At 40.7% G+C, this 14,357-nt stretch overlaps 1 protein-coding gene across 1 annotated transcript in view; it reads right to left on the reverse strand.

Moving 5' to 3' along the window:
* The window catches only part of LOC124389422 (SH3 and cysteine-rich domain-containing protein 2-like), a 45,826-nt gene extending 32,304 nt beyond the window's left edge, over positions 1 to 13,522 (reverse strand). The window contains exon 1 of the mRNA XM_046854866.1: positions 13,099 to 13,522. Within this exon, the coding sequence (XP_046710822.1) occupies positions 13,099 to 13,188 (90 nt within the window). The 5' untranslated portion in view covers positions 13,189 to 13,522. The remainder of the gene's footprint in view (positions 1 to 13,098) is intronic.
* Between the last annotated feature and the right edge of the window lie 835 nt (positions 13,523 to 14,357).

The following is a 14,357-nucleotide window of genomic DNA, read 5'->3' on the forward strand; positions in this document are numbered from 1 at the left end:
TATACTACCACTGGGTGAAATTATTAGAACGAACATGGTGTAACCTGGTGAAAAACTATTTTTAGGCTTATTCTGACACACTTGTGCTGCACTGTACATATCATTTGATGAATGTGTTGTGTGTTGTGTGTGTGTGTGTGTGTGTGTGTGTGTGTGTGTGTGTGTGTGTGTCCAGTGCACCCTGGGCACTAATTCGTCTTATATAGTGACAGCGTGAGACGGAAAGCAAACTGAAAACGAGTTGCAAAGCATAATTCCATTACTGTTATTTTAAAACCAGAACAATTATTCCAAGCTCATATGCCCATGCACACACACACACACACACACTCACTCTTGTTGCAGCTGCTTTTGAAGCAGAGACTCTAAAAATAGCATTGGAGATGCACAGATAAATTATGGATTCTGTGGCGAGCTTTTTAAATCACAAATACATGGACATACACATACACACACACACACACACACACACACACACACACATACACACACACACATAGAAGAGGGTGTGAAGAGTGTCGTAATAAACTGAAGGTTTAATCCACTTTAATCCGATCCTGTAATATTAAAACAGCGGGAGGTTTTTAGCGTAAAGTCAATGCAGCACCTGGAATTTCAGACTGTTGGTTTAATGGGCGTGCACACACACACACACACACACACACACACACACACACACACACAAACACACACACACACTCTCTCTCTCTCTCTCTCTCTCTTTATATCTCAGACACCAATGTTAAAAAACTGACATCATCACCCAGATGGCTAAAATGCATATGGCCGAAAAATTCACTAATTGTGCTTTTCTTTGTATAATTAAGGGGTCTACGATTCCTATGGTTCCACCTTAAACAAGCCTTCGCATTTTGATGAGGAGAAACTAAAAGTAGGACGAATGTAAGAATCCTTCAGCGTGTGCACACAAACCAAAGTGGCTGACTTGCGATTTCTCACAGCTGAGACACAACCACGCGCCGATGTCTCCGCTGAGAATTTCTAATATGAGCACATTACTTACGCCGTGGAACTTTGATGAGCAAATTCGATCCCACTCAAGGTAGCCAGCTAAGTTAAGATCACCAAAATTATTTTAAACGCAATCCAAATAAGTTAAAAGTCCCAAACGTGTTGTTTGTAGTTCTGCACTAAAAAGACACAATGAATAATTAAGATAGAGCTTATGTAAATCTATTCAAAGTCTTTACACAGTGGAGCAGTGAAGGGAACGAGCAGGGGTAGAGCACTGACATTACACTTACTCTCCTCATGGAAATGAAAGTAAAACAGCCATGAGCTAATATAAGAGCTAAAAAACATATTCAAATTTACCTTATTAGCATAATGATCATTTAGGTTTAGATAAGACGCATGAAAGAAACTTCAAAACTAAGAAGGAAAGCACCTTGACCCTAAACTGAACCCCAACTAAACAATAACCCTAACCGAAATACTAATCCTAATCCAAACTCAACCCCTAATTTAAACCTAAACCAAACCCAACTCCTAATCCTACTCCTAACTCTAACCAACCTCTAACCCCAAAGCCCTAACTCAACCTCTAACCCCAACCCAAGCCCTAGTTCTGCTTCTAATCCATAAACCTAATCCAAATCCTAACTCCAAACCCCTAACCCAAAACTAAACCCAACCCAACTCCTAATCCCACTTTTAAACCTTTACCCTAAACCAAATCCTAACCCCAACCTCTAACTCAACTTTATCCCCAACCCAACTCCTAATCCCACTCCTAACCCATAACTCTAACCCAAATTCTAAGCCCTAACTCAACCCCTAACCCCAACCCTTAATCCTACTCCTAACACAAAACCTAACTCCAAACCCTGAACTCAACCCACAACCCCAACCCAACCCTTAATCCTACTCCTAACCCAAACCCTAACTCCAAACCCCGAACTCAACCCACAACCCCAACCCAAACTTTAATCCTACTCCTAAACTTAATCCAACCCCTAACTCAACCCCTTAACCCCACCCCAACCTCTAATCCTTTTCTAACCCATAATCCTAACCCAAATCCAACCTCAAACCTCGAATCAAATCCGAATCCAAACCCCTTAACCCCACCCCAACCTCTAATCCCTCTCCTAACTCAAATACAACCTCTAACCCAATCCTAATCCCAACTCCTTAACCCCACCCCAACCTCTAATCCCTTCCTTAACCCTTAACCCAAACCCAAATCCTAACTCAAAACCCCTAACCCAACCCCTAATACGGCTCCTAACCCCTAATTAAGGTGGCCGAGAAGTGCAAAACACATTAACAAATCCAAAAACACATCAACAAATCCAAAAACAAATTAACAAATTAGAAAACACTAACAAATCCAAAAACACAATGATCTGTGAGTTTTCATTCACAAACTACCTACCTTTTCCGGTTTGTCGGATTTGTCGTTGTGTTTTTGGATTTGTTAATGTGTTTTGTGCAACGATTCAGACAAACCGGAAAAGGGAGGTAGTTTGTGATTGGAAACTTACAGATCATTGGACGAGACACCTGTCACTCACCTGTATATCTTGACTGACAGGTGTCTTGTCCAATGATAAGTTCTCGGCCACCGTACCTAACCCCAATCCTAGCACTAAATCCTAACCCAAAAACCCAACTCCTAACCAAACCTTAACCCTAACCAAAATCCTAACCCCGACCTAAACGAACACCTAAAACCCTAGTCATATCCCTAACCCAACCCTAAGTAGAACCCTAACCTTAATCCTGGTCCTAGTTTTATTACCTTCATCTACTTACTATACAGACCAACATCATGTGTAAATTCCTGCATGTGAAGGGTGGCGTGGATCAGCGACAGCGCTGGTGGCGCTCCCTTTACAGTTTGTGAGCGTAACAAATGGGCTAAAGTCTATAAGTGTACACCTGTAAAATGACCTGTGTGGCAGGTGAACATTAATATCAGTGTGTAATGGACGTCATCACGCTCTGTGTCTCTGTCAGTGCTGGTTACATCTATCTCAGTTGAAACATCACCATCAGTTACAGTAATCTGGGCTGACAGGTGTGTGTGTGTGTGTGTGTGTGTGTGTGTGTGTGTGTGTGTGTGTGTGTGAAAGAGAGAGACAGAAGGAGAAAGAGAGAGAGAGATCTTTGTCCTCAACATGTCCATCCTCAAACTCATCTACCAACATCAGACTCGTCACTGTGTGCCCAGAGCACCGTGTTAAAAAAACAACACAACAGGGAGCTGATATGTTTTAGTTAGCAATAAATCACTTAGCATTTTTCACTTTCCTGTGGGAAAATATATATTTTTATTTTTATTAACAAAAACGCATCAACAACTTTTTTGAACAAATAAACTAGACTAGGATTGTAATTTGGAATAGAATTCAATAGAATTTAATTACATTTTATTTCTATAGCGCTTTTCACAATAGACTTTACAGATCAGATTTACAGCATGAAAGAATTATAGAACAAAATTTACCGATATTTAAAGGTTTGTCTGTGGCAAGGAAACACGTACTTAGAAAGAACGAGGAAGAAACCTTAAAAAAACCCATTCTCATGTGGGTGACATCAAAAACTGGAGAGAGTGTGGGATTATGAGTAATGACCTTTCTACAGTTGAAGTTGTGGAACCGAGAGCTCCTGAGCAACCCATACATTAGCTCAACATCTGAGATCATTATAGATTCAACACCAACTCGTCCATGCCAGAGCCTTTACATGTTTGATGATGTAGAACGCTATTTCTGAGTATTGATTAAGAGGATGTTTATCCTTAAAGTCCGATGTCCGAAATCTTCATGAGGTGGGACACAACATCTAGATGCCCTGGGATCGATGTGGGGTCGGCATCTTCGAACCGATTTTTGGATGACTAAAGAATGGGAATGGAGTTACAATGATATTAGTTCCATAAATATATGCTTTCGAGAGGTTTTCTCCTCATCCGAAATCCGAGAGGTTTTCCTTCCCACCATTGCCCCAGGCTTGCTCATTAGGGTTAAAACTTATAGGGATACATTTCTAAATATAAAATGTAGTAGCAGTAAAAGTAGTTTATTGCAGTGGTGGGCAGTCAGGGCCTGCAAAGCCTTCTCTGCTGACCTAAACACTATCAGAAGCACTGACCTACATTTACAACCTAAATTCTAATATTTGTTTCATGAAATTGTATTAATTTCTAATTTCTAATTATTATTAACAGTTTATTCTCTTTATTTTGTAGCATTTCTCTTGGCTGCACTGCTTCCAGTACGTGTATGTGGATGTTAGATTTTTTTGTCCAATCAGATTTCAGCCTCTATGTGCTGCCACGTCATCTGCCCAGGGCCTTCAAAGTCTGTACTGCTGGCCTTTTTACCTTAGTCTTTATAAGAAATAGCTCTGTTTCTTTAACCAATCAGATTTCAAATTCGCCTCACAGGGCAGCTAGCTGGGCCAGTATAGCGTCAGCATTTTTCCGTCCTCTGATTTTTTGGTCAGTAGGAATCATAGCGATCTGCACACATTAATACATCAGAGTTAGACTTTTTTTTACCCCTAGATTGGTCTCGGACATAGGCGAACCTCAAAGCTAGCCCGGGAAAGGGTTTGTTCTCCACTTCCAGACCAGTGAATACGAGCGGTACCACTGGATTACAGCCTCTGAGGGGCGCTGCACATTATGAGTCTTCATTTCTGGGGAGTAGATTGAATTTTATTTACATTTTAAATGTTTTTGTCAGGTTATTAGACAAATATTGATTCTGAACTGCTCCAGATGTTGTAGGTGCACAGTTGTGGTTGTAGCGTAGAGGTTTGGAGTCTTAACTGGGTTTCTTGCTTTAGTAAAATGGTATTCACCCTCCATATGTGAAATGCCTCTCTCTCTGTAATGCCATGTGTTGTTATATTGCGTTTTTGTATTGTATTGATGGTTTCTATAATTGCGACATGATAGTGGGGGTATTAAGAGGGTGGGATTAGGTCGGGTACGTCCCCACTGAAGGCCCAGGTACCAAATTCACAACCTGCCACTGGTTTATTGTAATCATATTTCTATGAAGCTGCTTTGTGGACAATGTCCATTGATAAAAATCTTTGTAATTGTATAACATAATTTGTTTTAATAAAAGGTTAAATGTACACCATGTTTTTTTGCATACCGGGAACAAAAATAAAGAAATCACCCAAATTTCTGTATGTGACGGCCTCATGTTGTCATTCTCAAGCTAAAAATTTTATTTCTTTCATTATTTTCCATTAAGGATTGTGTTTTTTCTGTAAGTATTTTCGTATTTGTGTATTTTTTGATTAAGGCTTGTGTAGGAAAAAAAAGATAAGTGAGGAATTAAATATGGAAAGTAGTTTTAGAGATTTAGTAATTCCACCGAAAACACACAACCTGCATGTGGAGAAAAGACCATAGAATAAGAGAGAACTGAGTTTAGTTTCCAAAATGTTAAATGTAAATGTTTGTCATAAACCAGACAATAAAATCTCCCATCAAGCCTGCAAACCCCCCACACCACCACCCCCCACCCTCATGGAGAGACATCTGATTTGATTAGTTTAGATTTATTTTCCCTGGAGCTACAGTCGGATTTCTTCATCATCACTGTCACCAGATTCATGAAAAAAAAAAAGATATGCTGCAACATGGAGGAAAACATCAGGGAAGAAAAGAAAAGCTTAATAAAGGACATGAAATGTCACCCAGTCGCAGGGGAACAGAGAATATCACTCCAATCGCTCTCTCTCTGTCTTTCTGCTGTCATTCAGTCTCCAAAAACTGCGATGCGAACAAAACAAAAAAACGCTCGCCGTGGTTTCATCACTGCACGATAGCGACCGTGACGACTGTTTTATCACATTAACAATAATTAATAAACTGGTGAAGCCTGGAGAACATCCATTATCATACTGACTCACTGCATATTGTGAATTCAATGATTATTTTATACTCCGTCATATTGAATCGTATTAATATTAATAGGAAACATTTTTTTTATGTACAATCTCTGAACCTTTGAATGTAAATGAATTATATTCTTCCAAAATAATTTTTTTAGAAACTGTGCCATTTAACAAACTAGACTTTCACACTTTCCATATTCAAAACTTTTTCAAATACCTGGTGGAAAATAAGCAGTGGATGTGAATGTCAAAATATATAATATTCTATAATATATTGTATAATATACAATTTGTTTATGTACTGTATTTGTTTATGCAACACTGGGTTTTTTTTGTTTTTTTTGTTTTCCATAAAACCGAACGTTTCGATCTCCTATCGGTCTTTATACGCAATACAAAATCGCAGGAGTCCACCAATCTTGAAAGTTTGGAATGCAGGGTTTATGTGAAAATGTGTTGCGCTGAAATTGCATTTCCACCATACATGTGTTTCGAATGGAAAACGGTGTTAGGCTTTAGTTTGAATGAAAATATCCTTTTTACGTTGCAGTATCACTTTAAAGTGCAGTCTGATTAGTTGAAGTGTCTATTTGGTTTGTGTCATCGAGTTCAGTCTGATTGTGGTGTAGAAATTGCTGCTCTTCAGCCAGAAAAATCCCAGAAAATAGAACTCAATCACCTTTAAGTAGTCCACTGACAAAAACATTCTATTACACTGGATCTATTGCTGTTGGATTGCTCCAGAACACGAATGCTTTCAGCAAATCTTCGCTCCCTAGGTGCGTCAACATCTGCAGTTTTGGACCCAGTCGTCTAGCCCATGTAGAAATCATAGCACTTGCCAATTTTTCCTTCTTTTAATATATTGACTTTGAGGAAATGCTCACTTGCTGCCTAATACATCCCACTAACAGGTGCCATTATAAAGGGATAATCAGTGTTATTTACTTCACCGCTCAAAATGTTAGCCTGATCTTGTATGTACGCAGCTCGATCACCTCTGAATAGTAAAAGCGAGGATTTTCTCCATAAATTGGTCCACCTGGAACCCCATCAGAGAGAGTACTCTGTAGTGTGATGTTGTGTGCTTCAGGCACAAAAGGCAATTGAAGCCCCAGTGTGACGATAGAACACATCAATCAGCTGGAAATGAGGACACTCTGTCTAGCCCTCAAATTATTCCTACCTGGTCTGAGACACTGCCATCTTCTAGTTCACTTAACTAAAGATATGATGGTCAAATCGGCAGTCGCTAAGATTAATTCACAATAATGCAGTGGAAATGTAAAGACTGTGAATTTGTCCTGTAGTGTTCACACCTCGAAGTGGTGTCCTAAAACAACTTACAGTTGACTATCTTTCTCTCGTCTCTAACGGCTCTAAGGGCTGAGCCTGTTTCCCGACGGACCCTAATTACTGACGCACCACCCACTAAACTCTGGAGCGCTCTGGAAAAGGGAGATGTTTGTATGGAAGCTCGTTTCCGGCACATAAAAAATTAGCCTAATTATGACTTTTTTCGTGGAATTCTGAGAGGATTTTTTTTCTCGCAATTCCGACTTTATTTCTCGCAATTCCGAGCTGAAATCCCTTGAAAGAACTCTGGAGGAGACGGAACATGACAGAGGAAGCAGAGGTTCATGTTCATACTCCAACAGCTTCCAACTTCAGGCCGACAACATGTTGTTTCATAATGTTTCAGAAGAAATAAACTCGAGAACTGCGAGAAAAATAGTCAAAATTTTGGCTAATTTTTTTTTTTTTCAGGCCAGAGAAAACGACAAAGATTTCCATAGTTTGGGATCATTTCAAGCGTAAACATGAGAAAAAACTCAGTATAGTGCGTTCACTTTTTTGGGGGGAGGAGTAATCTGAAATGTATTTTTATATTTATGAATTTTTTTATTATTTATATATTTGTATTTGCAATTTAATGTAATATTGCAATTAAATGCACTTATTTACTACTGTGCTTTTAATAAAGAAAAATCGGTAGAATATTTGATTACTAAAATAATCGATAGACACGCCTCTGCTCTAGTAGCTGGCCTCATGTTCTACTGTGCATATTTCTTTCTCCACCGTTGATGGGACACTGGACAGATTTCAGCGATGATACCTTACTCCTCTGCAACATCTGTCTAGGAGTCATTGTTGCATTATAGCACTATGCATGGCGTCTCACTAGGCACTCACTATCAAGGTGTCACAGCATTTCTGCATAGTGCCTTCACCCACTGTGCTTCTCCGAGATCCCAGCATGGGACCTCAATCTCGAGTTAAGTCCATTCATTGTGAGTCCACAGGATGCTGCACTGAAATCGTTCTCTCTCAAAAATCTCTTCTTGCTAGCAATCACTGCAGCTGATCCTCTATGCGTGATGTGTGTAGGGTATAGAGCCATGGATAGCTATCGCGTACCGATCCACGTTTACTCCTCTAGAGTGGTGTAATCAATGGCCAACGAGTTTCTCTGGGAAATTACTTACATGTTGTAAAATGCTATGGTGGTGCCAACTTTTCTGTAGTTTTATAATGGGACCATTGCAATTGGGAGTAGAAATCGAGAATAATAGAGCAGAAAGCATGTCGTTTTCTGGGGGCACCTTTGCTGATCGATTGGAAGGCTGATAGTTAAGCAGTGGTGGGTCAACAATGCCTTCTTTGCCGGCCTGAACTCTATCAAAATCACTAACTTACGTTTTAATGTATTTTTATTCATTATTATGTGTTCATTATCCCCAGTAGTCTTCATTTCAGTGCATTTCTCTTAGGAATTTGCGGCATTTTTCAGGAAATTTGGGCACTGCTTCTGTCCCCACCAATTTTCAGTTTCAGTTACAGTTTCTATCCAATTAGATTGTAGCCGTCACATCACGTATCGCGGTTAAGTCCAGCAGAAATCAACAGCGCAGGCTGTTGTTAGATTAAAATTTATACTGCTTGAAGCTGTGGATTTAACCAGTCAGTCTGAGATTTGGTCACCAAAAGGAGTCCGAACACGTCGGCTTTTTCGCTCCCTTTGGATGGTCTGTTTTTTTCATTCCACCGTGGCTGACAGTGAGATAAAAAAATATTGATTTGGTTGCAGATACGCTTACAAGGACGTTTACACGACATCGTGAGGTCCCCAGGAGAACCGTAATGCACTGAAAAAATGCACAAAAAAAATGCAGGGATCATTTTACGAGGCTTCTGCTAGCAACAACGTGGCTGCAGTGAAAGGAGACTCTGCGAATTGTGTTCATTGAGATTCTTGCTTTAGTAGAGATAAAGAGTTTATAAAGTTGTATAGTAATGGCATTTATTCTCACTGTATGAGAATTGTATTATATTGATGGTTTCTTTAGCTATGGACTCGTAATGATGGTATTAGGAGGTGGATTGGTTTAGGTAGGTTTACATTAGATTAACATATCCACAATATATACACTGATACTCTGATATAGCTACAACATTATAAACATCTTTTATTGTACGCTAGAAGTGATCTCCAGTTGGAAGTACCTTGGAGAAGTTGTGTAGTTGAAATCACCCAGAATAATGATAGGAGTGTTGGGATGGTAGTGTTAGGGTGGTAATTTGCCAGCTGTGTGATTTGAACTGATAGCGGCTGTTGGGCATCCAAGACACTTGGGGAGAGATATGTGCATGCCAGTTTCACATCAGTCCAGCATCTATAGACCTGGTAGATCGAGCAGAGTCAAGAACTAGCCATATCTCAACCAATCAGAAGGTCGAGGTGTGTAAAAATGTGCACGTTTTGTCGTAGTTATTAATCACTTATAGCAAAAAAAGTGCCATTATGGAGGGATAAAAGCCAAGCATCCTAATGTTCCTAACAAAGTCAGACGATGAACTTGAGACTGAAAAACAAGGCTACCCTGGTGGCTACCATCTTATGTGCGAGAAGATGCTAATAATCACAATGTGAACCCTTTGAAAACATACAATTCCTTACAATCTGGAAGCAATGTTATAAACCCAACTGTAGACATACACACATATTTACATTTTTCTCTTATATGTGCACACATCTGAACACCTCCAAAACATTATAGAGGAGATAATTGTATGGCCATTCTATGCTAAACAAGGTCCTACAGGGTTCACATAGTTAGAAACATGGAAATAAGTAGGACCTTGTTTGGCATAGAATAGCCTTACAATTGTCTCCTCTATAATGTTTTAGAGGTGCTCAGACTCTATGCTTAAGATTGTTGGTGATGACCTTGGCTGTATGTTTGGTCCCTGGTGGAATGATTGTATGATTCTACTGCATGATGTATATGTATCTGCCGGCATTTCTCAGCCGGACACCATTCATTCTGACTAAATCTCCAACTCCATTTGCAGCCCCAAACATGTAGGAAACCTCCACCATGCTTCACTGTTTCGGGCAGATATTCATTATTGTGCCGCAGTACTTTGGCAAACAAACTGCCTCCTGCTACAAACACATATTTCAGATTTCAACTCATCAGTCTAGAGAACCTGCTGCCTTTTTTCTGCACCTCAGTTCCAACGTTTTCATTCACAGCCTTGTCTCCATGTCGGATGTATGGCTTTTTGGCCAAAATCTTCCATGAAGACCACTTCTTGCCAGACTTCTCCAAACAGTAAATTGGTGTATCTGGGTCTCACTGGTTTCTGCCAGTTCTTTGCTAATGGCACTGCTGGAAATTTGTCCTTCTTTATAGAACTTGATCAGCACATCCTGAAACCCCAGTCTGCTTTGAAATCTTTGCCTGAGAGACACTTTGGTGATGCAAAGTCTTGCAGCTTGCAGCTGTGCGCAGTTGTGCGCCGTCTTGCCCTGGTGTAGGACCTGTGACATGAAACTCTCTTCCACAAACTCACCTCTGTAGAGTTTGGCTGCTCCTTACCCAGTTTGAACTTGAACTCCTACACAGCTGTTTCTGTTTCAGTTAATGACTGTGTTTTAACGGCTTGGTATGAATGGTTGTTCATTCACCTGACTCTAAAAAAACTTTCTTTCTTTCGGCTTCTCCCATTAGGGCTCGCCACAGCGGATCATTTGGCACATGTTTTTACGCTGGATGCCCTTCCTAACGCAACCCTCCCCATTTATCCGGGCTTGGGACCGGCACTAAGAGTGCACTGGCTTGTGCAACCCTAATGGCTGGGGTTGGTTCCCTGACCGGGGATCGAACCCGGGCCACAGCGGTGAGAGCGTCACATCCTAACCACTAGACCACACCTGACGCTGATCCTACAAAATCCCTGGCTTGTATGCAAGTGTACAAAGTGCACAACTGTAAGAACTGAAAGCCAAAAAGTGGTCACACCCGTTCTCCTGTTCACTCACTTTGCATTTTGTAAATTGATAAAAAATAAACAATTGAACAATAAAAAAAAAAACAATAAAAAACATATTTTTTAAAAGCATTCTCACTCACAGAATTTCTTCACACTTGATAAAAATGTTTGTACACTACTAAAGGTTTGGTGAAGCCTTTACACCTAAGAACACTGTACTGTACCTACTGTCAAGCATGGTGGTGGTTGTATTATGCTCTGGGGCTGTTTTGCTCTCAGTTGAATTGGTGCTTTAAAGTAGAAAAATGAAGAAGGAGGAATCTTAAAGTTCCGCTTTTCCAGAAAAATCACAGCTTGTAGTACCTTGCTAGGTCAATATTAGCCTTTATGCTAGCACAAAAACTAGCCTTTACTAAAGCTCTCATTTGAAGTCGCATTAGAATCTGGGAATAGATGATAAAGACGTTTTAAATATCAGGAGCTGGAGATGTGGAGGAGCGCTTGTGGAACCTTTTACTTCATTCAATGACAACATTGATTAAATTGTAAAAATGTGGTAAATAAAATATAACAAATGTACCACATGTACCATCTACACAAACTGGAGAATCATGACAATTATTCCATCTTTTACACGTTTTTTTTCTTTTCTAAAAGCCTCCTGCATTGTGCCAAATGAGTTGATGATTCATTAAACTTGTGTGTAGAATAAATAAACACACGAATCAGGCACAACTGATTCATGAATAATGTGTGTGTGTGTGTGTGTGTGTGTGTGTGTGTGTGTGTGTGTGTGTGTAAATGTCACAAAGTGTGCAGCGCAGATGTATTGAATCAAACCGCGACATGTGTTATCTGATGGGGTCATCCATTTTACCACTGATACACACACACTTTGGTTCTCTCTCTCTCTCTCTCTCTCTCTCTCTCGCACACACAAACACCCACACACACACACACACACACACACACACACAAACACAAACACACACATGAAACACGATGCTGCACAAAACAATACGATGTGCGTACTCAAGCACACACAAACACACACACACACACACACACACACACACACACACACACACACACACACACACACACACACACACACACACACACACACAAACACAAACACACAGCCTATTCACTATGTGATGCTCCTCTGATGTGGGCGTGTCCCAAACCACACAGTCTATTCATTAAAATACACCACATACACACGATTATCTCACAATGTCTGCACAAAGTGTGTGAAAGCAGGATGGGCAATTTTTAGGTTGTTGTTTTTTTTATACAACGAAGATGTTTGAGATCAAGTCAAGAGGTGCATGCATTTACACTACACAAAAGCAGAGCTGATTCTGTGAAGCTCCACACTGATCTGCTCAGGACCGCAGTTTCCATGAACAGTTTTGCATGTAAGCGCCCATCACTGATCCGTACATCTCAACAACGCTGGAACTGTAATGACTTGTCGTTCGGAGGCACCAAGATAAGGATGGATTCCCTTTTGAGTCTGGTTCCTCTTAAGGTTTCTTTCTCATACCATCTCAAAGAGTTCTTCTTTCCATGCCACAGCTGCTCATAAAGGGATGCACTTATAAGAAACAAACTTATAGACACCAAAGTTATACATTTTGATATATGTTTTCCCTGGAAAGCTGCTTTGGGAAATTATTAATGAATTCTGATTTGTTCTAGTCTTTGCTACAATATTGATCATATTGATATCGATAATATTCTGATCCTGAATGATCAAATCAGCCACACCTTCAGTGAACTAGATGAAAAAAATCACCACCTTGTTCTGCAATAAACACACTGAGAACCTGTCGCGTTTTGGCACCGCGCGCGCATCCACACGTCTGAGTATGTGCGCGCGCGTGTGCGTGTGCATGCGTGAATGGAAGCTCGCGCTCTGCTAACCTTGGACTCGGGCCGGATCGTACCGGAACCCGGTGAGCGCTGCAAGTCCCGCTGATGCGGTTCGTTCTCCTTCTCGCCATTTTCCGTCATCCTTCCTTCCTTCCGTCCTCCTCCCTGCTCAGCACGCGACCCGTGAGTGCAGTCCTCCTCTTCGGAGGCGTGCAGCAGACAGACCCGCGCGCGCGCTCTCTGACGCGCCCTCCCTAACGTCACCGTGCCGTGCGCGCGAGCCTCGTTTCAAGATCCGTGAAGTCCGTAATAAGAAAAAAAAAAGTCACTCTGAACGCAAGAAAGACAAACGTGTCTCTTAAATGCTTCGGTGTGGGCACGCGAGGACGACGTTTCCCTGTTCTCCTTTTTCTTTAATATTCCATCTTTTCACGGGAGACGAAAGGCCAAAATCTTTTACGGTTAAAACACACACACACACACACACACACACACACAAACACAAACACACATGAAACACGATGCTGCACAAAACAATACGATGTGCGTACTCAAGCACACACAAACACACACACACACACACACACACACACACACACACACACACACACACACACACACACACACACAAACACAAACACACAGCCTATTCACTATGTGATGCTCCTCTGATGTGGGCGTGTCCCAAACCACACAGTCTATTCATTAAAATACACCACATACACACGATTATCTCACAATGTCTGCACAAAGTGTGTGAAAGCAGGATGGGCAATTTTTAGGTTGTTGTTTTTTTTATACAACGAAGATGTTTGAGATCAAGTCAAGAGGTGCATGCATTTACACTACACAAAAGCAGAGCTCACACACATCTGATTCTGTGAAGCTCCACACTGATCTGCTCAGGACCGCAGTTTCCATGAACAGTTTTGCATGTAAGCGCCCATCACTGATCCGTACATCTCAACAACGCTGGAACTGTAATGACTTGTCGTTCGGAGGCACCAAGATAAGGATGGATTCCCTTTTGAGTCTGGTTCCTCTTAAGGTTTCTTTCTCATACCATCTCAAAGAGTTCTTCTTTCCATGCCACAGCTGCTCATAAAGGGATGCACTTATAAGAAACAAACTTATAGACACCAAAGTTATACATTTTGATATATGTTTTCCCTGGAAAGCTGCTTTGGGAAATTATTAATGAATTCTGATTTGTTCTAGTCTTTGCTACAATATTGATCATATTGATATCGATAATATTCTGATCCTGAATGATCAAATCAGCCACACCTTCAGTGAACTAGATGAAAAAA

Source organism: Silurus meridionalis, chromosome 7, assembly GCF_014805685.1.
Source record: "Silurus meridionalis isolate SWU-2019-XX chromosome 7, ASM1480568v1, whole genome shotgun sequence".
Taxonomy (NCBI): domain Eukaryota; kingdom Metazoa; phylum Chordata; class Actinopteri; order Siluriformes; family Siluridae; genus Silurus; species Silurus meridionalis.